Source organism: Conger conger, chromosome 2 (genome assembly GCF_963514075.1).
Source record: "Conger conger chromosome 2, fConCon1.1, whole genome shotgun sequence".
Lineage (NCBI taxonomy): Eukaryota > Metazoa > Chordata > Actinopteri > Anguilliformes > Congridae > Conger > Conger conger.
The window spans coordinates 58,993,043-59,013,797 of record NC_083761.1 but is presented as its reverse complement, the minus strand read 5'-3'; the positions used below and the strand labels follow the sequence as shown (position 1 = coordinate 59,013,797).

At 38.8% G+C, this 20,755-nt stretch overlaps 2 protein-coding genes across 4 annotated transcripts; both read right to left on the bottom strand.

The window, feature by feature from the left end:
• Nucleotides 1–228: 228 nt before the first annotated feature.
• On the bottom strand, nt 229–14,917 carry LOC133122067 (Golgi apparatus membrane protein TVP23 homolog A-like). 3 transcript variants are annotated; one of them, XM_061231750.1, is made up of 8 exons: nt 14,778–14,917; nt 14,614–14,693; nt 14,174–14,318; nt 11,839–11,928; nt 11,282–11,413; nt 10,981–11,109; nt 10,151–10,217; nt 229–454 (listed from the first exon to the last, which is right to left on the bottom strand). In XM_061231750.1, exons 1-7 carry the CDS (start codon nt 14,784–14,786, stop codon nt 10,191–10,193), a joined length of 612 nt encoding a protein of 203 aa, XP_061087734.1. In that variant the 5' UTR covers nt 14,787–14,917; the 3' UTR covers nt 229–454; nt 10,151–10,190. The 3 variants fall into 3 exon arrangements, with proteins under 3 accessions (XP_061087734.1, XP_061087735.1, XP_061087733.1); XM_061231751.1 differs by lacking the exon at nt 10,151–10,217; XM_061231749.1 differs by lacking the exon at nt 229–454 and having other exon boundaries at nt 8,118–10,217.
• A 594-nt stretch (nt 14,918–15,511) lies between these two features.
• On the bottom strand, nt 15,512–19,846 carry dexi (Dexi homolog (mouse)). The gene is made up of 2 exons (XM_061231535.1): nt 18,864–19,846; nt 15,512–18,389 (listed from the first exon to the last, which is right to left on the bottom strand). The coding sequence occupies exon 1, from the start codon at nt 19,304–19,306 to the stop codon at nt 19,037–19,039; it is 270 nt and encodes an 89-aa protein (XP_061087519.1). The 5' UTR covers nt 19,307–19,846; the 3' UTR covers nt 15,512–18,389; nt 18,864–19,036.
• Between the last annotated feature and the right edge of the window lie 909 nt (nt 19,847–20,755).

Below are 20,755 nucleotides of genomic sequence, written 5' to 3'. Positions count from 1 at the left end.
TTCTTATTTGAGAAAAGTGTATTCTACTGAAATTGTTAATGAAGTAGGCCTCAAGCTGTGTTAAGTGGTTATTAGTTAGCGCAACTGGAATATGTATGCTGTCAAATGTTGAATCCTCAGTTCAGTTGCATTTCTTGTTGATTTGTTTTGGTATACCTGTAGTAACATAGTACAAATCTTAATCTGACTCAAGTGAAGAGTCCTTATTAAGGTAGAGAATCAGCAAAATACCAATAAAGTTTTTTATTTTGCCAATATCCTAGAACCAGAACCAGAACAGGACATTGGGAATGTAATAAAATACTAATAATTTTAGAATGCACAGATTTTGAGTACAGAAGGGAACAGGTAAAATGACTAGATTTACCAAGATGTGCTAATATAGGTTCCAGTTTTGATTTATCTTCTCTCCGAGGAAGTGTGACCTCATGTGTTAGAATCTTTTTTCTTGCAGCTGAAAAAAACAATGGCAAAAATGTAAATCAGTTCTGTTTCAATGCAAGGAAGGGGTCCAGAGATGCAGTCTACCAGTAAGGATCATTTTAGAGGGGGATAGCATTTCACACTGGGAGAAAACCATACTTTCAGCATCTGTCTGGTCTCTAGCAGTTTCAACTTTGGCTGGACAACTGCTGTATACACAGAGGTCACAGACTAGCAAGAAAGCAATACATTCTTTGTCACTGAAGAATGTGACTTGTTAATTATAGTTCAAATTGATGTGTTATATTGTCAATTAAAGGGCACTCATGCCATGAGACCAAAATGTAAATGAAAGCTTGCTTGTATGGCTCTTATTGATCAGCAGTATGGTGAGGCAAATTGATTCTGTCTAATATCTTGAGTGGAAGCGTAGGACTTATTAGAGACATTTAAGATAGCTCCATTGTTTTTCATAATGTCTATTACTGTGCACATTCCAAACTTAAGCTTACTGTCTCCTGGTTTTAGTGTGAGCTGTGCACCCTGGTGAACTTGAGCACATTCTTAAAAAATGTGAACCATTTGAAGTTTTGGCAGAGACTATTTGACCCTTTGAGAGATCTAGTTTAAATAGCCAAGATGTGTATTTCCACAAGAGGTTTGTTCTGTAAACTGCAGCTGATTGAGTTAATAAAAATCCAAATGAGACAGTTCACTCTGGATGAACTATCTACCATTTTCACTGCCCAACAAAACAATACCTTTTTATTGGCGAGACTTTTCATCTGAAATACAGGCTGAAATACAGATACTTTTTGAATTATGTCCTCTGAGATGCAAGGTTGATTAAATGAATTAAGCAGACTGAAGAATTGCAGATTTTTCTGATTATGCGATCCTAAATTCAGGTAAATGTACATTTATATTAGCTGAAATGAAAGCAAAAGGTCTGCTCATAACTCATGACTCATGACAGCTGATTGGAGGGCTACAAGTCGACCACACAGTAAACCTCTGTTAGGATGGTCAAAAGACCCTAAGGAATGATTTAGATTTTTTAACATTCCTTTAAAAGGTTAAGACCTTCATTTCCCTCTGTGAACCTATGGTGTCACAGTGCAAAGCAGGGCATCGTGCAATGTTGTGTGAATCTCTGGAAATTGGCAAAGAGCAGACCATTTAAGCTTAAGCAAGGGAACAAAGATGTAGACAGCATACACTTTGCCAAAATAAGCATACTTTAATAGTGGCAGGAAATATAGTGAAGCCTACTTCCTGAGCAGATCAGGAGTAAATCCTGCAGTGGAGTGTTAGTATAGTTATGCATGTAGTTTTCATGATAGTTGCCTGTCATACATTTTCAGACATTTTAAAAACAAGTGCTCGTATCTATAGTTTGCTGAATTAAATCACTTAGGCCCCTATTGTGTCCACTATCCATCCTGAAATAGGCATCATGAAATATGATACTTCAGTGGCTGCACTTTTTACATTCAAAATTATGCTTTAAATTCTTCTGGGCCAATTCACTGAATTACATGCAAATTAAAATATTGTAAATTCTCTTCCACTTAATCCAACTTCCAATAGAAAAAATTGCACATAATCAGCAACTGATAAAACATTGTAAACAAAGACATTTCAAAGCTGTCCTTTGTTTCCATGAAAGATGGTATACCATAGCCAGACAAATGTATCTAGGTCACTCACTGTTGATCTATGTAAATAGGTTGAATCTATATCTGAGGACATTCTCCCTTTTCTCTCCTCTCTAATCAACACCTCCCTCTCTTCCGGCACCATGCCCTCTTCCCTGAAGAGGGCCAGAGTCACTCCCCTCCTCAAAAAACCTACTCTCGATCCCTCTGCCCTGAACAACTACCGGCCTGTCTCTCTTCTTCCCTTTCTCGCTAAAACCCTGGAACGGGCGGTCTGCTCCCAACTGTCCACCTATCTTCTCCACAACAATCTCCATGACCCCAACCAGTCTGGCTTCAAGAGTGGCCACTCCACTGAAACCGCCCTGCTCGCGGTCACTGAGGCACTCCACTCTGCTAAAGCAAAATCCCTCTCCTCTGTCCTCATCTTCCTCGACCTGTCGGCCGCCTTCGATACAGTCAACCATGAGATTCTGCTCTCATCGCTGGCTGGGATGGGTGTCACAGGTTCTGCACTCGCTTGGTTTTCCTCCTACCTCTCTGGTCGCTCCTACCAGGTGACTTGGAGGGGCGCACTCTCCGACCCTCAACCCCTACGAACTGGAGTCCCGCAGGGCTCGGTTCTTGGGCCTCTCCTCTTCTCGCTATACACCATGTCTCTTGGTTCTGTTATCTCTTCCCACGGCTTCTCTTATCACTCCTACGCTGATGACACCCAACTCTTCATTTCCTTCCCCCCTGACACCCAAATCACCACACAGATCTCTGCCTGCTTGGCTGATATCTCTGCATGGATGACTTCCCATCACCTGAAGCTCAACCTTGCCAAAACTGAGCTTCTCTACATCCCTGCTAAGTCCTCTCCGTCAATCGACCTCTCACTGACTGTGGAGGACTTTGTAGTTTCCTCCTCCCGTACGGCAAAGAATCTTGGGGTGACTCTTGATAACTGCCTCTCCCTGGCTCCACAAGTATCCTCCACTGCCAGAACCTGCAGGTTCTTTCTGTTTAATATACGCCGCATCCGTCATCTCCTGACGGAGAAAGCCACCCAGCTCCTAGTCCAGGCGCTCGTCATTTCCCGCCTGGATTACTGCAACTCCCTCCTAGCCGGTCTCCCAGCGTGCGCCATCAAGCCCCTCCAGCTGGTCCAGAATGCTGCAGCCCGCTTGATCACCAGTCAGCCCAGGTCGGCTCATGTCACCCCGCTTCTCATTGGCCTCCACTGGCTTCCTATTGCCGCACGCATCCGATTCAAGGCCCTAGTGTTGGCATTTCAGGCTGCTAAGGGGACTGCCCCACATTACATACAATCCCTGATCACTCCCTACTCCCCAGCTAGACCACTCCGGTCTGCCAGCTCTGGTCGCCTTACGATTCCCTCTCTACGGGCACCTGGCGGTCGAGCTGCACGTTCACGCCTGTTTTCCGTTCTGGTTCCTCAGTGGTGGAATGACTTGCCTACCACTGTCAGGACAGCAGAATCCCTCCCCCTATTTCGACGCAGACTCAAAACACACCTGTTCAAACTCTACCTTAGTCCCCCCTCCTGATTTACCCCGCCCCCCCCTTCTGATACCCCTATCCCTGTCTAACCCCCCCCCCCCCCCCAAAAAAAAAAAAAAAAAAAAAAAAAAAAAAAATTGCACTTATGATGACGACTATATGTTTAGAACAGCAGTCCAGGTGTATTTTTCTAGTTCTGGATGTGATGCTTTGACTTGTGGTAGAACCTATGCACTTGTAAGTCGCTTTGGATTAAAAGCGTCTGCCAAATGACTAAAATGTAAAATGTAAATCCTACACTCAAACTACTGAAATCATAACAGACAATGTAGATTCTTCCATATTTGTCAAATATGATTAACATCGTCTCTCCCAAAAAAGATCCTGTGAATAAAGTTACAGAATAATATGCAAGTCTGACACAACAATACCCCTGCCATCAATAAAATGGGATTAAGACCTACTGTATCTATTGGCAACTTCTGGACCCAAATCTGCAAGAATATCTTCTGTATGACTAAAAACTAAAAACATGCAAAAGCAAAATATGAGCAAAAAATGTTTAAAATTGGATTCAGAAATCTGTTTAAAATGCACACTAAACACTCTGGATAAGTGCCTTTATGCCATCTGGCACTGCACACCCATAAAACAATTCTGATGAGAAATCACTGACAAAATATCACTCCTCTTGGTCTGCTCCATCCCACATCATTCTGTTTACTAGGTTTATATACAATAAATTTAACTAAGGAAACCAGTAGAACACTTCTCAGTTTTAACTGTCGCCAAATTCCCACAAACTGTAAATCACCATTTATTTTGCACAATAGAATACCCTACTGATGGACTACATCTTAGAGGAAAAACTGTCCACCCCCATCAAATGCCAAACTGCTGAATTTGACACTTTTTTTAAATTTTTTTTAAAGATACCTTCTAGGCCCTCCCCAGCCCCACTGGACAGCATACAGTATAGAGAGACAGGAAGAATGGGAGCGAGAGAGAGGGGAAGACATGCGACAAACGCCAGACGGTCGGATTCAAACCGCCGACGTCGCGGCTCGCAATGAGCATGCGGTCAGTGCTCCACAGGCTGCGCCACCGAGACACCCCTGAATTTGACACTTACATATGTATTTTATTATATGTCTCATGCATCACACACATACTCATGCACACAAACACACATACACACAACCAGTAGATATCTCTGCTCAACTTGCTGTCATTACAAGATATCATTGACATTATGAATTATAATAATGATGATTATTGCTATTATTGAAAAAATGTCACTCTATATCCTGTCAATGTCTGTCTTTATAATTAAAAATAAAGTTTACCTCTGAAAAAAGGGGTGGTGGTAGAAAGATTAAAATTGAAATCTGTGTAATACATTTTGTACTTGAAAGTCTAATTAAATGTTCTATGAGTAGAAATGCAACAGAGTTGGTTGGATGATATAGGAATAGCATCTGTAGCTATGTATCTGTGATTTGACAATTCATATATTTCAATAATATAATTGGTCAAATATCCATCCCTCAACCAGCAGCAGTACAAACAGAAAACATGTTCAGTATTAGGCTACTATACAGTTGATGAGTTATGTTATGTTTCACATAACTGGATTAATCCAGTACAGGTCACATTTCATTACATGCCCTACCAAATAAATAAGTGGAGAAAACCTCTATCATCAGCTTCACCATAACTGCACTCCCTGAAATCCTCCTTGCAGTACTCTTCAGATCTGAGCACCTAAACATCTGGTTGCAAGGGGCAAATTCTGTCATTCCAAAGGCATGCACATGCTTTTAGATGGCCTTGTGGAGAAGAGTAATGTCTTTCCTTTAGTATCTAAGCTTTAGATAGTTTCACCAATTTAAATTCTCATTTTTTTCAGAGAACCAATGGAATTACCAGATGTGAGTCTCCACTCTCATTTAAGCAGGTATTAGAGCACATTCAAATGGCTTCAAACTGATTTTTCACAAGAACTTAAAGTGACTGTACAGCATCTGGAAATAGTTGAAATAACCATAACTGATCTCCCTCCTTAACTCCTCCCAAAATGTACCACCCACAAGTACAGCACATTGTATTGGAGAAGGAGAGAATCTGTGAGAGTGATATGGTTGGCAGAGGCATTAAGAGCTAGAAAATAGCAAAATACACAAACTCCACACAGAAAGGCCCCAGTTGGTATTTGAACCAAAGGTGTTGTTGTGAGGTGATAGTGTTACCCACTATACGACTACAGCACCACATAGCTCATCCTATAAATCTCTCTATACAAAATCTCTATCTACAAACCTCATTAAATAATGGGAGATGTGCAATGAGACTAAAACATTTATCAGCCATTAGGTCAAGTCCCTCTTGATGTCCTGAAGGACTCTGACCCAATAGTTCAGAGCACGGTAAAACATTGAAATCCCCACATAGGAATAGATGGAAATATTGACTAATATATGTAATTTGGTATGTGATTTCAATCAATTCGCTGACACTTACAATGCAATGTAAGTAACCCCATACAATGTAGTCTGAATCCATTTACCGATTTACCTTTACAGTCACTTTAGGTTTGCATAATATTGATTTACTCACAGATTCACCTGTCATGGTAATTTCTGCCTGTTGATCCAATCTACAAGGGCGACGTTAGCTCAAGAGGTAAGAGCAGTCATCTGGCAGAGTTGCTGGTTCAGTCCTCTACCCTGGGTGTGCTGAGGTATCCCTGAGCAAGACACCTAATGTCTAATTGCTCCTGATGAGCTTGTTGGTGCCTTGCATGGAGCATGTATGTGAGAGTGGGGGAATGAGAGGCATTAATTGTGAAATGCTATATAAATATAGTTAATTTACCATTTATTCCTTTTTAGGTCAAACATTGAATGGGATTGTAGATGAATGATTGACACACTCCTTGGGTTTTGTTCCATGACTGAATTCTTACACTTTTCTTAAATGTGAACGATCTATTTTTAGCCTTGTCATGACTGTTAAATTGTTCCTCTTCCAGTGAATCTCACATTCTGCTTTTGAGCAGAGGATTTTATGCTTTACCATCTGCAGTACTAAGGGGAATGCTCAATCAGGCTGGCTCTGTCAATGCTCTTCCTGTACTACAGAAGAGCCACAGAATTCCCTCTCAAATACAAAGCTACAGTGTATAGTAGTGTATTTCAGACTTCCAACTGCACAGCTGGCAACCCGCTTGATTCCCATTTCATAAAACAGATTGGTGGACTTTGCCTACAAATATTACATCCAAAAATGCACCTCTGTTTTCAGCTCACTAATGCATATTTTGACCTCGTACAGCTGTTGGTATATTGTTGACAGGACTTGGCTTCAGCTTGGCTTCCTGTCAAAGAGCAGTCGACACACCTACGAGTTCCTGTTGAAAAGCGAGTCCTGATGTGGCGATGAGATGTTTTATTGGGAAATGCTGTCCCCTGGTGTCTCATGAAAACATGGCAACAGATAATAGCCTGTATCAAATGCTGGGAAAACTGGCAAGCAACAGCACCCCAAAATAAACAGTTATACCATCAAAGGCAAGTACTCGCCATGATTATTTCTTGATGATGGAAATATGATTATGAAACTTAACATGATACCAAACGTACAGCATATTATATTTTATATCCCCCTATGGTAATGAAATGCACTCCCTCCTTGCTGTGTTGGCGTTCCTGCAGTTGTGTGTCTCATTTGGTGTTTACAGCAGTGCTGAGCTCTCAGTAAGTCCCTTATGTTCTGCTCATGCGATCTGTTTACAAATGAGTTTCTCACTGGGTTTTAAATCATAAGATTGTAATGGCAAACAGTGTGTAGGAATGCATTTTCATAGATGGCGAGTAATTATTTTTCTTTGCAAATAAGAAATGATAAACCAAATAAATTAAATAAAGGTTTAGATGCCGTAATGATGCCATACACATCATTGACTCAAGAAATGATACATAGGAAGGTACCAGTGCCTGCAGTTTTTGTTTTGTTTTGCATGTTTTCTCCTGGTTTGCATTAGGTATGAGTCAGATCCTAGTTTTCTGTGCTGACCTAGTGTATGTAAATTCCTCCTACCCAGGCCTCTGGCATATCTCTTCTCTGCTGTAGAGGGCTTGTAACTCCTACTCAATGTATCACAGGTCCTTGTGCTGGATGTACTGTATATAATCGTCCTTCATCTATTCCAAACATCCTGCCAAACGCCTATAATGGAACAGCTACACTGAAGTAGCACATGGCGAAATAATTTGAATAAGCCTGATGTCCCTCTAAATTATTCATGGGTATGTATGAATATTGAGAGCGAGGCAGCTCGTCTAGTTTCAGTTATGGAAGCTAGTTTTCATAAGGCCACAGTTATTTTCACATGAATGTAGCACAGTTTGTAGTGAGTATATTATTATACAATAATAGCTAGCCCTCTTGTACATAGGGAACAAAGTAAATGTACAGGGACTTCTATCAGTATCATTCTATTTTAGAAGAGGTTCCTCTTAAACCAAACTCTGGAGTTAACCCTGGCCTCAGCCTTTATTAAAGGGTATTCTTATACATTTTGGTTTCACCATGTAGAAATGACAGCACCTATACATACAGTACTCTCCTTATTTCAAGGAGCCATAATGTTTGGGACAAATGGCTTGCCAGGTGTTTCTGGTTAATCAGGTGCATTCAATTGCTTCCTTAGTGCAGGTATAAGAGATCCTATTGACAAATGACAATACCAGACTCAAAAGGCAAGCAAAAGCCTAGAATCAAGACGAGATACTGAAAGCTCTCTTATACAAGCAATACATACACCATACAATATGCTTATCATGTTGCTTATTGTTTGGAACATCATCATCCAATATGGATGTAAATACCCTCAAATTAAAAGCATGGCATTTTAATCTCATATTCATTGTTTCATTGCAAATCCAATGTGCTGGAGTACAGAGCTCAAAATAACAGTAATAGTACCACTGTCCAAATACTTATGGGCTGCACCGTATTTACATATATAAACATATATTTTGCCCTATTTTTCAGATTAAACAGAACAGAGCTTTTGTCATACTCTCCAGCGGTTATGTCTGGCTGATCGCCCATGTTTTGACCAATTTTGATCTCAACTGTTTTTTGGATTATCCTTCTGCTGTTCTACCCCGAACTGCTGTTTTTGGACTCCCTATGGTTTTCTCGGTTAGTGCTTTTGGTTTTCGGTTTTTATCGGAATGCCTGTTTTGGAATGCCTGTTTGTTTTCAAGCTTTTGCCTATGACCACGACCACTCTCTGGATTACCCTTGTTGTACCTGCTTGCCTGGACTCTCGTTTACAAACTGCCAAATTAAATCAATTTATTTTTCTCCCTCGGCGGGCCGGATGGATCATTCCTTGGAGACTTGAGTATCCAAGTACTACTTGGAGTTCTGCTTGAAAGTGAATGCTTTCTAACAATACGAAAGTTATCTCTCTACTCCAGATATCAAGGGACTTGTGTCCTGTTCATTTTGAATGTCACCAAACGGCCTCAAAGTTTTGTCACAAGACGACAGTTATGAGAGGGTGAGACTACCAATAATGGGCTAAGGAAACTCTAAGGGACTGTACCATGTCATCTTATGTATAAACCCTTTAAAACTATATGTTTACTCTGAGCATTTACTCTTGACATACATACCATGAAAGCAAATATAGTAACATGTTGCCACAAATGCTGCTGATGTGGTTGTTTGTGTCTGAAGAATGGTGACAAGCTAGCTAGCCTCTAAACGATGCTAACTCGTCATCAGCTAACGTTTAAACACTTGAAACTATATTTTTGAACTAAATTTGACATTGAGGCATACAAATCATGAAAGCCAAGATTTGAAAGTAACTGGTGATAAGCTGGCCAACCTATGAAAATGTTATTTCAGTTGTGATGCTTTTATGATTACACACGTATTACGGCTTCTGCTGTTTCACAGAAGCCACGGCTCTCCACTGAGGGCACGTAGGTGGAATGGCAAACACAGACAGGTGACACAGGCTACTATTTGTGCGACACAGTGGCTCAACTGAGGAAGAACCCTATATATTTTTGCTTATTTAATATGCTTTTTGTTGAACTGCATTTGAAAAATAAAACATACAAATAAATGCGCTCACATTGTCTTAAACCAAAGTCATGTTTTTTGACATATCTTAGAACCAATAGTTTTCTGCCTAACTCTTCTAATAGGTCCAATACATAAATAAATTAAAAAATTAAAAAAACATACAAATGGATTATGAAAAATATTAACAGCATAATTCCCTAAATCTCCTCAAAAGGGGAAATTTTCCCAGAAATGTACAACTCTGCCTATAACTACTAAAATGGCAGGAAACCTGATTTGATGATTTAACTGCTTACGGCCTTCCTGTTTTAAATAATTAGAGACTATGTCTTTGGCAAAGCCATTCTTTAGGTTAACTAAACCTCCTTCAGTATGGGAGATTAAATTATTCTCAGAAAACACACCCCTTTCCTGCAAATCATAAGGTTCATAAATTGTACCCTTACCATACCTACACACTGACACACTGCACAGACTTCAACTGATAACCTTCTTTTATAGCATGCCAAAAATGATATCCGGCTGAAAAGAAAAGACAAATTAAGGATTAATTACTGCTTTAATTCTGAAATGGAAATTACACTCAGTTACACCACTTTATTAGGTACTCCTGTACACCAGCTCATTAATGCAAATATCTAATCAGCCAATCATTTGGCAGCAACTCAATGCATAAAAGCAAGCAGATATGATCAAGAGGTTCAGTTGTTATTCAGACCAAACATCAGAATGAGGAACAGATGTAATCTAGGGTGCTTTGAGTATCTCAGAAACTGCTGATCTCCTGGGATTCATGCACAACAGTCTCTAAAGTTTACAGAGAATGGTGCAAAAAGCTGACAGGAAGACAACAGTAACTCAAATAACCGCGTATTAAAACAGTGGATGCAGAAGAGCATCTCTGAACACACAATGCGTCAAACCATGAAGTGGATGGGCTCCAGCAGCAGAAGACCAATAAGTTAAAAAAGTTGAATAACTAATAAAGTGGTCTAAAGTGTATACTTTATACCTCATACAATTTCCTGGTATGCGGTGTTTGTTTTTCAGTCAGACAGAAAATTATGTTAAAATAATTATCTCCATTTGTTTATCCATCCATCTCTAATCTGCCCACAGGAAAAAAGAACACAGATTGGATGATGAGACTGGGGATTTAAAGCCACAGTATCTAGTCTGTGATGGTAAGCATATGCATTGGTAGGATGTTTATTTATGCACTGGATATGGTTTATATATTAGAGTTGTGTGCAAATTGTTTGAAGGGCTACAATGCTCTGCTCACCCTCTGGAGAAACTGCTGTCCAAGGAGGGAGGAAGCAGAGCTGGGAACACCCTCCTCTCCCCCAACCTTGCAACGGATGTAACCATAAAGGTTTGCAGCTTGGAGGGATATGCCAGCTATGACCAGGGCCTGCAAAGCGAGAGTGTCAGAAACAGGTGAATAACTTGCATTTATTCCTGCATTATGGATTGCCATTTTAGGACAGAGCTAAAAATGTGAATGAGATGCATAAAATCCAATTGTTATGTGATGAATGATTTGAATAATAAAGAGTGGAGTGCTTTTTCATGCTCAGCATTACCAGCCACTTCAGCTTGAGAGAGAAAAGTGTGCTGAAGAAGAAGCCAGTCCAGATGAGAGGGCAGATGATAAGCCCAAGCCAGAAGATCCTAGCCTCTGCCTCAGTTGCTGTAGTCTTGTTCTGCAGAGATGGCTGCGAAGACAAGGCCACCAAACACCAACAATTTACTCAACTCCAACCTTTAATTAAATTGACTCAGCTGAACTGAAAGGCAGGCTGACTTTTACTATTTATGATCTTCTTATTAGAAGCCTGTGTCAATGCTATCATTTTACAGTACTTGCAAAGCGAATTTCACAAGATCACAACTGAAACGTGAACTGAAACTTTAAAGTGTAATACACTGCTTTAAGTTTGAATCTGATCTCTCACCTACATATGTAAACAGTAAAAATATAATCGCGCAGTGGGGTTATTGAGTTGTAACACTAATCTATTTATATGCTAGACCTGGGTCAAAGGGCCAACATCACTGTCCTGATCTGTTACGTAATGAGCATTCATTCAGAATCTGGTCCTTCAACTCTCTGAAAAGCATGCCAGTTAAATTCACTCACCTTCTTGGCTTCAAACACCCAATGACTCTTTCCATCTTCATCAATTTGATTCCACCAGCGAAGGCCCACCAGTAGTCTCCCAGTCACATTCTTCAGGACACAAAGGAAGAGATAACCAGTTCATTACATATTTATTACATTCCTGTGGAAAGCACCCTGAACTTTCTAAGAGGCCAGTATGGTGCTTATAGTAAGGTTCACAGATGGCTTCTACATTCTCCGAAATAAAAGTACGAAAAGGAACAAATACTTGTCACTGGGGCGGTACCCTATAGGTACATACAGTTGTACCCGATTATAATTATTGTGCCCATATGTAATTCATTTCTACCTTTTTTGCTTGGAAAACATACTCCTTTGTACCCAAAGAGAGCATTACTGTACTTTCAGTGTGCAGTTGGGAAATTTCATCCTAGAACCAAAATTTACTTCCACTGTCACTTTATGTGCTTGGGTTTAATACCATGGCAGCAAGTTTCAGACTCTAGTAAAGATTTGCTGTCATTATGGTAACCTACATGATTATGGCAGTATGATGAAGTATGTGAAGAGCTGATTAGCAAGGGATGTTGGGACTTTTAATTATTTAGCGAGATTTAGAGGGCATTACGATGTTTAAACCAAATAGGCCATGGGAATGGCTGTCAGATTTAACTTCTGACCAAGGTCTGGGTTCTGGGATCAAAAAAAAAAAAAAAAAAAAGCAACCCCTGCCAGTGCCGGCTGTGGCCAGCAGCCCCACGGGACATTGCATAAGTGGCTTTGGGGCACTCAAGGATATGATAGGGATACAGTTAGTGGGGATAGAGCATTGTTCACTGTTCAAACTACTCCTGCTGGCCATCCATGTGCTCATGGCTTGCCATCTCTGCACATGTGTATGAATGGTCTCCTCTGCCCAGGTTGTGGCTGCAGTGTGAAAAGAAGAAGCTGGCTGGCATGCGTTTTAGAACCACGGATTGCTTTCACTCTCCTGAACCAGCAGCAGGCACTGTATATGAGCATGCCTGTGCAAAGTTTGTAAATTGAACGTTCCAAATTCACAGGCATTGGAGATGATAAATCTTAACTCATGTGAGGAGAAGAAAGGTTTTATTATAGCCAGTAAGCTGTCTTTAGTGAAATAATGTTTAGATATGTAGTATAAAATTATAAAACTGATTGCAGGCCCTTGGAGAAAATATTATTGTTAAACACATACCTAAGTTCAAGAAATGTACAAAGTAAATGTGTACATTTGGCAGGCTCTGAACCAGTGGGGATGAAATTACAGAAGAATCTCAGGGTTTAGCAGGCACATTTAAAATCAAAGCTGTGGCATGATAACACATTAACAACCAAGAATTGAAATGTGCCTGTTTTGAACCTTGTCAAAAAACATTATTTCTACTTCGACATTATGAAAACTTGCAAAAGGCTCAGTTTAGATTGATTCAGTATATTATGGAACATAGTACATCATAGATTTAGATGGGTATACAGAATATGGTATTCCTTCAGAATATGAAAATGTTTTTAAATTAAAGCCAAAATACCCAGAAATCACAGAAGCATTTATTGGAATGGTTACTTGCCTTACTTATTTTTAAAAAGGCTCTTCATTCGTAGTTATAAAATGAAACTAAAATCAAATAGCTATAAGCTGGATGCTATTAGAAATTATTTTCCCACTATGTTGGCTAAGTGACTTTATAAAAGTTGTAAAAGTTGCCAACAGCTAGAAATAAAATATTCTAAATTTAGATACAAACCTGTCTGTAATATGTCTCTTAAAGGCATTACACACAAGATGGTGTACAGGTCTACTTCATAAAGCGGTCACTGAGTAATAATAATAATAATAATAATAATATATATATATATATATATATATATATATATATATATATATATATATATATATATATATATATATATATATATTAGAAAGGATTGTGAAGTGTCTTATGTTAAACTAGTGAGTAAGAATTATATAAGCCAGTTTAAAAAACATTATTTTATATTTTCTGTATATTCCATATGTGTTTCTTGTATGTTCTCACAACTTTGTGATAATAATTGTGAGTAATTGGGAGCACGTTTGAAGCCTCAGAAACCGAACCAAATGACATGCCTAATGTTGAGCCCTTTTCCCCGAAATTACGTCCACATACGGTTGTCTATACATTTGAAAAGCAGCATTTGTTGCAAATGTTAATGGAATTATTTAGGTGTTTTTAGTCACATATATCGTTCTTTACAATACCTTCGTTAGCAAACTTGAATTTGAAGATCTATTTTATGTGTTATCATGACAAATATTCTTAATTTGAGTGTTGGCCTAAATATGATTTACCTTTACAGACCAGAAGTCACAGGAGAGAAGGGTGATGATCATGACGAAACAGGCGACGAAACTCTTGCTGAACCAGTCACAGAACAGGTAAGTAACAATGGCACTGACTCGAAAAAATAAGTGGAAAAACGTAGCCATGGGGTGTCTATGGAAGAGAAAATACAAATATGTAAATGGAAACATGCCTGCAGTAAGATGTTGAGTGTGGAATAAACGTGGGCATTGTTTCATCTAGATGGCTTTATTTATAGAATAATTACAATTACATAAACGCTTTGTAACATGTTTGCATGAGAATGCATTTTAAAATATATGTTTAATTCACCATGCATTTCCACAGTATCTTTTAAAGTAATTCATCGCTGAAGCTAATTTACAACGCGCTGCATTGAATATGCCCACCCCTGTTGAATCAAATAAGGAATACATTTCACATTAACCTTATTTTGGCCGTCCTTAGCGCTCGTTCTTCCTCCTCTGCTCCGAAATCCAGCGATACATCCTCAGTATCATCTAATGCCTTTAAACCGCAGTGATTAAGTCAACCAAAAAGGAAACATCAATTCAGAAAATTCGTAATAATTTATAATAAGATCAGTCTTACCTGCTTCATTTCACGAGTGCTGTGGGTATGAATTTGTATAAATGTAAAATATTTGTTTCTTCAGAAATAATTTGACCCATCTATTACGGTTACTAGAATAAAAAGCTGTGTGTTGCATTTAAATATGTCCGAGTCACAACTCGTCAGAATCAAGCTGGAATCAAGGCAACTGCTGCACCATTTGGAGAATGGAACCGTTACAACACGTCATAGACTGTCGCATCAGATACACTGCAGGTGTGGCGTTCATATGAAGCCACTTACAAACAAACGCGTATTCTGTTTTGGAATGTACTTTTATATCTACGAATGTAAAATATTCTATACAAATGAATTATTTCTTTAATTTCAAACTGTAGGCTAATGCAGATAATCAGGATTACTTGATTTCTGCTTTTCACGACCACGTAGTTTTTATCAGCGATATTCCATCGCAAAGGAATACAAATAATAATAACAACTATTATTATGGTATGTATTCAGAATAACTATTAACTTTGAAAATACGAAGGAATACGAAAGTTAAAACTTCATGGCATAAGGTTTACATGTTTACTCGGTGCATTTTGCTGATGTCTTCTCTAGGAGTGGAAAGTGCCAAAACCATTAAATAAGGCAGGGTTTTGCAACGTAGGTCCTGGGAAACCGTGGTGTATGCTGGTTTCGTTGCAACCACATGTAGCTACAATCATACAATGAGAGGTGTGTATGTATGTATAAATAATACCCATACACACAGTAAAAATGCATATTTATTTCACCCACTAGCATTGGAACAGATGGTAACTATCACTTCCATTCCTGCAATGCAAATGATTCTTCATTTCAGGTCCTAAAAAGTCAGGCTGGTCCACAGGGTCAGTAGCTGAAATATAGGTTAGGAATTGGTAGTGTTCTGTCCAGAGTGTATATGCATATTTTGAGTAACACTCATTATAAATCTCGCCAATTGCTGGCATCACAGAGTAAACATAATAAGTCTTCCTTGTGGATCATTGTGGCATTCTTAATCAGTTCATAAACCTGGACTTAACTTTTGAAACACTTCCTCTGAATAGCAGGAACATTGTTTCTGTGACTGAACAACAGGACAAAGAACTTCGAAGAGCAACTATTTCAGCAATCAGCAATCTTGTACACATATTATACAGTACATTTAGCAGCAGTTCGCTGTCTGTCACATATAGCGCATAAATTATGTCTTATTTAATGTAGCTAAAAAGACTAACAAGTTTTGCCCAATAAGGGTGACTGAAAATAACATCAGATGTGCATGATCTGACTGCATCCCACCTGACTGCATCAGACTGAATAAGAAGAATGAATCCCTCATTCCACCATATACAGTGGACTCCAGAATTATTGGCACCATTGATAAATATGCACAAAAAAAAAGAAGCTATTGACATGAGATTTATTTTTCAACATCAAGTAGTGCGCTTTATTAATGATTCAATAGAATCAACCAGTCTTACATTTTTGAGTGTTGAGTTTTGCCCCACAAAACAGGTTCCACAATTATTGGCACCCCTGGTTTAATACATTGTACAAACATCCCTGGCAAAGATGACAGCCTCTGAGAGTCAGAGTCTTTTCCTATAATTTGTGATAAGGTTAGAGAACACATTTGGATTTATTTTTTTACCATTCTTCCCTGTAGAACCTTTCAGAATCATTGATATCCTTTGATCTTAAGTAGTGCCTCTGGACCAGTGGCAGCAAAACATCTCCAAAACATCCATGACCCACTGGCATATTTGACAGTAGGTATGCGGTGCTTCTCCTTGTATGCATTCCATTTTGCCACCAAACATGTTAATAGTGTGCATGGGCAAAACATTCAATTTAATACTGATGCTTGGTTTTGTTTATTGTGCTCAGAAATAGCTGTCTTCATGCAACCCTTCCAAAGAGTTTGCTGGTATGGAGGTGCCTTAAAAAAATAAATAAAATAAAAAGTCTAATCTCTGCAATTCTTCAACTGCGATATTTTGGTTACTTATGGCCTCCCTCACCATGTTCCTTACTGTCCGTGGGGATAATATGCATTTGCATCCTCTTCTTGGCAAGTTTACAACCATTCCATATGTTTTAAACCTTTCTTTTATTGCCCTTACAGTGCTAATTTGTATGTTTAACCATTTATGTTTTTTATTGTACCCACTCTCAACTTGTGACGGTCAATTTTGCATTGTTTTGCATTGAAACATGAAGTGATAGAATGACACAGCATTGTTCCTTTAGACTGAGATGAACAAAATTAAAGTAAAATTGTATTGGCAATTTAACTTTGTTTGATTTTATCTACAATAATTTTTAGGGGTGGAAATAATTTAGGCACCTATGGTTTTCAGAAGAAAATGAGATTTGTAACACAAGTAAATGTATTGAAATACAAGTGTTCCCATATGTTTGAGCATAAAATATAGATATAGATTATCCATGGTGTTTATGATATGCAGTCTTTTCCCCCCATTTATTAAGGGTGCCAATAATTCTGGAGGCAACCGTATGATGTACATTGTCTCAACAACAGAAAACCAAACACACACATTCAATTTAAATACTTATACATGTTGATTTTTTTGCAATGCATTCTGGAGCAGAACTGTCAAAGCCCTTCGTTAGAAACCATGGAATAGTCCATTGTTCATTTCCACAAAGATACAGAAGTCTATTTCACCGTGTATGCATCTGTGTGCGTTTCTGTGTTACAATTTCAAGGCATCTCTTTGAAACGGTATGCTGCATGCCCACATACATTTCAAGCTTTATTGCAATAGGTGATAGATACCCTTTTTAATTTTGTGCTAAAAGCTTAGTCTTGCAGCGTGTTTATATCTGTAAGATGTCAGCAGGGAGCAGGAAGAAATCTCAGGGTGTGTTCTTCATACAATTTGCTTCATACAAAGAAGCTCACAGCTAATTTCCGGAGAAGCAAACTAAAATCTAACCTTGGAGAGATGCAAGCAATTAAATGTTCCTCATCATAGAATACGGATCTACAATGAAAGAAAGTCAAGAGACTTTTCAATGCGCAGTAAATGATGCATCCCTCGTTCCATCAGTTATTTGAAACAAACAACTGATGAACTATTACTATAAATTAATTTGAAGGAAAAAACTGGTTTTGATGGATTTTGCTGGTGAGATTGCTTATTGTTCAAAATGCAGAAAGACAACATAAACAATGTGTACACTGAGGAAACCTGCGTGCTGCATATCCAAGCTCCATTTTAAGAGGAACAGTAAATTTCACTCAAGCAGTTTTACATGAAACTGCCAAATTCCCTGTGTATAACCCAACAAACTGCATAATAATGCACTCTTTACATAAATCGTACAAACTCAAGTTATTAATAATACATTTGTCACTCAAAACTAAATCATTATTTTCTATCTCCTGTGTTTGTGTATAATTCAATATAATAGTCCAAAAACATAAAATATACATATAGCCGATCGTTCTAATGATTTGTTTATGACTGACAGATGACTTGAGGAGTATTGGTCTGTCAGACTTTCCCATTAGTTCATTAGTTTCCAACGCAACCTTATAAAATGGAAGCCCAGCCAGTCTTTGGATATCCACCAGATTTGATCCTGGAAAACCTGTCGAGCAGAAGCACATACTAAGTAAAAATGTTTCACATGGCCAGAGCAGTTCATTAACAACTTTTTAACTCAAGTTGAAGATGTGCACTTAAACTGGGGATAAACCTCGGAAAGAGTAATGTATTTTCCATAACATGCACAAGTAGAAGTGACTACCTTATGTGTATTCGGAACCTTGTCCAGATAGTAATTATGTCCACCGTACGCATAGGCCAAATTACCAGAGTTAAATAATAAAATAAATGGCAAGGCTCACTGTATAGTGCAGGCTATAATCGAAATGGCAGTGCAATACTGTAGCTTGCAGGGCTGTTATTAATAGTAAGCCTATGTACATCAACTCACTAACAAAACCTATTTGTACATGCAACAACGCATTGCTACATTCGTATTTCATGTAGCGGCAGAAAATAAACACAGGCCTTATGAAAGACACGTGTGACTGCAGTGCGGCTCATATGTTAAACTTACTTTTTAATGCGCGACCAATTGTACTGGGAGGACATCTCACATTTCCGCCAGTCTGTCCATATAAACCTATTGCCCTTCATAACTGATCGATGTATGGCACAGCGTTTCGAATTACCAAAAGAAGTCTGTTTCTGTGTAATCACGTTAAACAATGTTCTGCTCCTCATTGTTGCTTAGTCCAGGTATCCCTCGAAAACGTCAAATTCTGTGTCGGTATCATAAGGAACTGAGCCGGGGTCAGACAGGACGCCCAAATCCACCAATGCCTGGTCCATATCCTCCGGCAGGAAGACTATGCCAACGTTCAGGACTATGTATTCCATCAAAAAAACATAGTAAAGGATCAAGACGTTCACGAAAAACAGGCCGAGATAAAACATATAGGGAATCTCATTAAGTAGCGATTCTATCGAATCTAGCTGAGCGTAAAGTGGTGGGATCATAGAGCCATGAACGCTAATATTTACAGCAAGGCACCGAAAGCAATCAATCGATGCTGCACATTTTGTAAGCACAAGATCTGTTTGCAGGCACTGGGTGAAGTTACTGAAGAATCCATTACGCTGCGACTAGGCTACTGGACGTTGAGTTCGCAATCACCGAAGAGGCAATAGCTAAGCAGAGGCCGACTTCCCCTCCAAACACTTTGTCGTCAGTTTGGATCGAAAATAAAATAAACTGGGTAATTCTACAGAAGGCAAATGCATACATCGTACATGCATGCATACATCATGTTCTGTTTAACGTTAAAGCCACAGGAAATATCCTCTGTATCGGAATTTGTGACATGGCAAAACTCGCTAGTAGGCTAGCTAGCCGACACTGAGGTTACCTTCTGCGAATCAGTCTAGCTATATAAACAAAGCGTCATTGAACTCACACACATCGACAGTCGGAATGTGTTTACATGAAGATAAACAAGCGTCTTCCTTTAGCCAACACTTTGAGAATGGTTAGCTACTGATAGTGTTTTGGTTGCATCACTGCTGCATATGTTATGGGCGTGTCTAGTATTGTTATTCGCTAGCTACTCTGTATACACTGTAGCGAGTGGTCAGTTGAGACACCAGTCATACAAATCCCACCCACTTGCAGGTCAAACGTTGCTTACGGACAAGCGAGGCCGTCATCGAACCTACTAAATTCTCGTATTTGATTGGCCTGAATGTACCAATCTCTGCATTTCTATTGGACTTATCTGTGGCAGGAAGAAAAACAACTGCTCCGGCCCACAGAGCATACCATCGAGATCGAGATACATAAGAGTGGTGAGTGCTTTCTCCGACCAGTTCCATGGATTCTGTATCTTATATAGGTACCGTATGTATTTTATAATCAAATAGTAGGCTACAAAGATACAGTATTAAATGGCAAGGATATTCACGTTCTCAATCAAAAACATTTTATCTGTTGGAAAGTTTGATTGCTTTAAGCAGCCTTTCTGTTTAAATAGGAGGAAATTAGCGTCATTAGCACAAAGATGGAACAGTGCCTTGTTCCTATTAAGCTGTTAATATTGAAAGTTACTGAACTTTTTATGTAATATTGAGCTAAAATAAAATGTAGATTTATCAAATAGAAAATATTGCCATCCTCTTTCTTGTGATTTGTGAAACCAAGAATCACATGCTCAGACTTCAAATACATGTTTGGGTACATAATGATATATGATGTCCATATCCTGTATAATCACAGTACCAGCGGACTTTATTCCAGTCTATTTTATCCACATGCATATTCCAATAAATTATTACTTTTTGCAGACATATTCACCCTGAAAGAGAGAGCAGATCTTCCTAGGATAGCAAAAAACATATATTGCCAACTGGTGTATTTAAAAGATCAAAGGTATTTGGTTGTTTAGCCCCTTCATAAGCATAATACTCCCTGAG

What these genes read in the sequence shown, in the direction of transcription:
- LOC133122067 (XM_061231750.1), bottom strand. An exon ending in GTGACTTCTGGTCTGTAAAG is followed by an intron (nt 11,929 to 14,173) that starts GTAAATCATATT and finishes TGTGTCCTGAAG; the next exon opens with AATGTGACTGGGAGACTACT. An exon ending in GGGTGTTTGAAGCCAAGAAG is followed by an intron (nt 11,414 to 11,838) that starts GTGAGTGAATTT and finishes TTGTCTTCGCAG; the next exon opens with CCATCTCTGCAGAACAAGAC.
- dexi (XM_061231535.1), bottom strand. Translation starts at nt 19,306, where the DNA reads ATGATCCCACCACTTTACGCTCAGCTAGATTCGATAGAATCGCTACTT.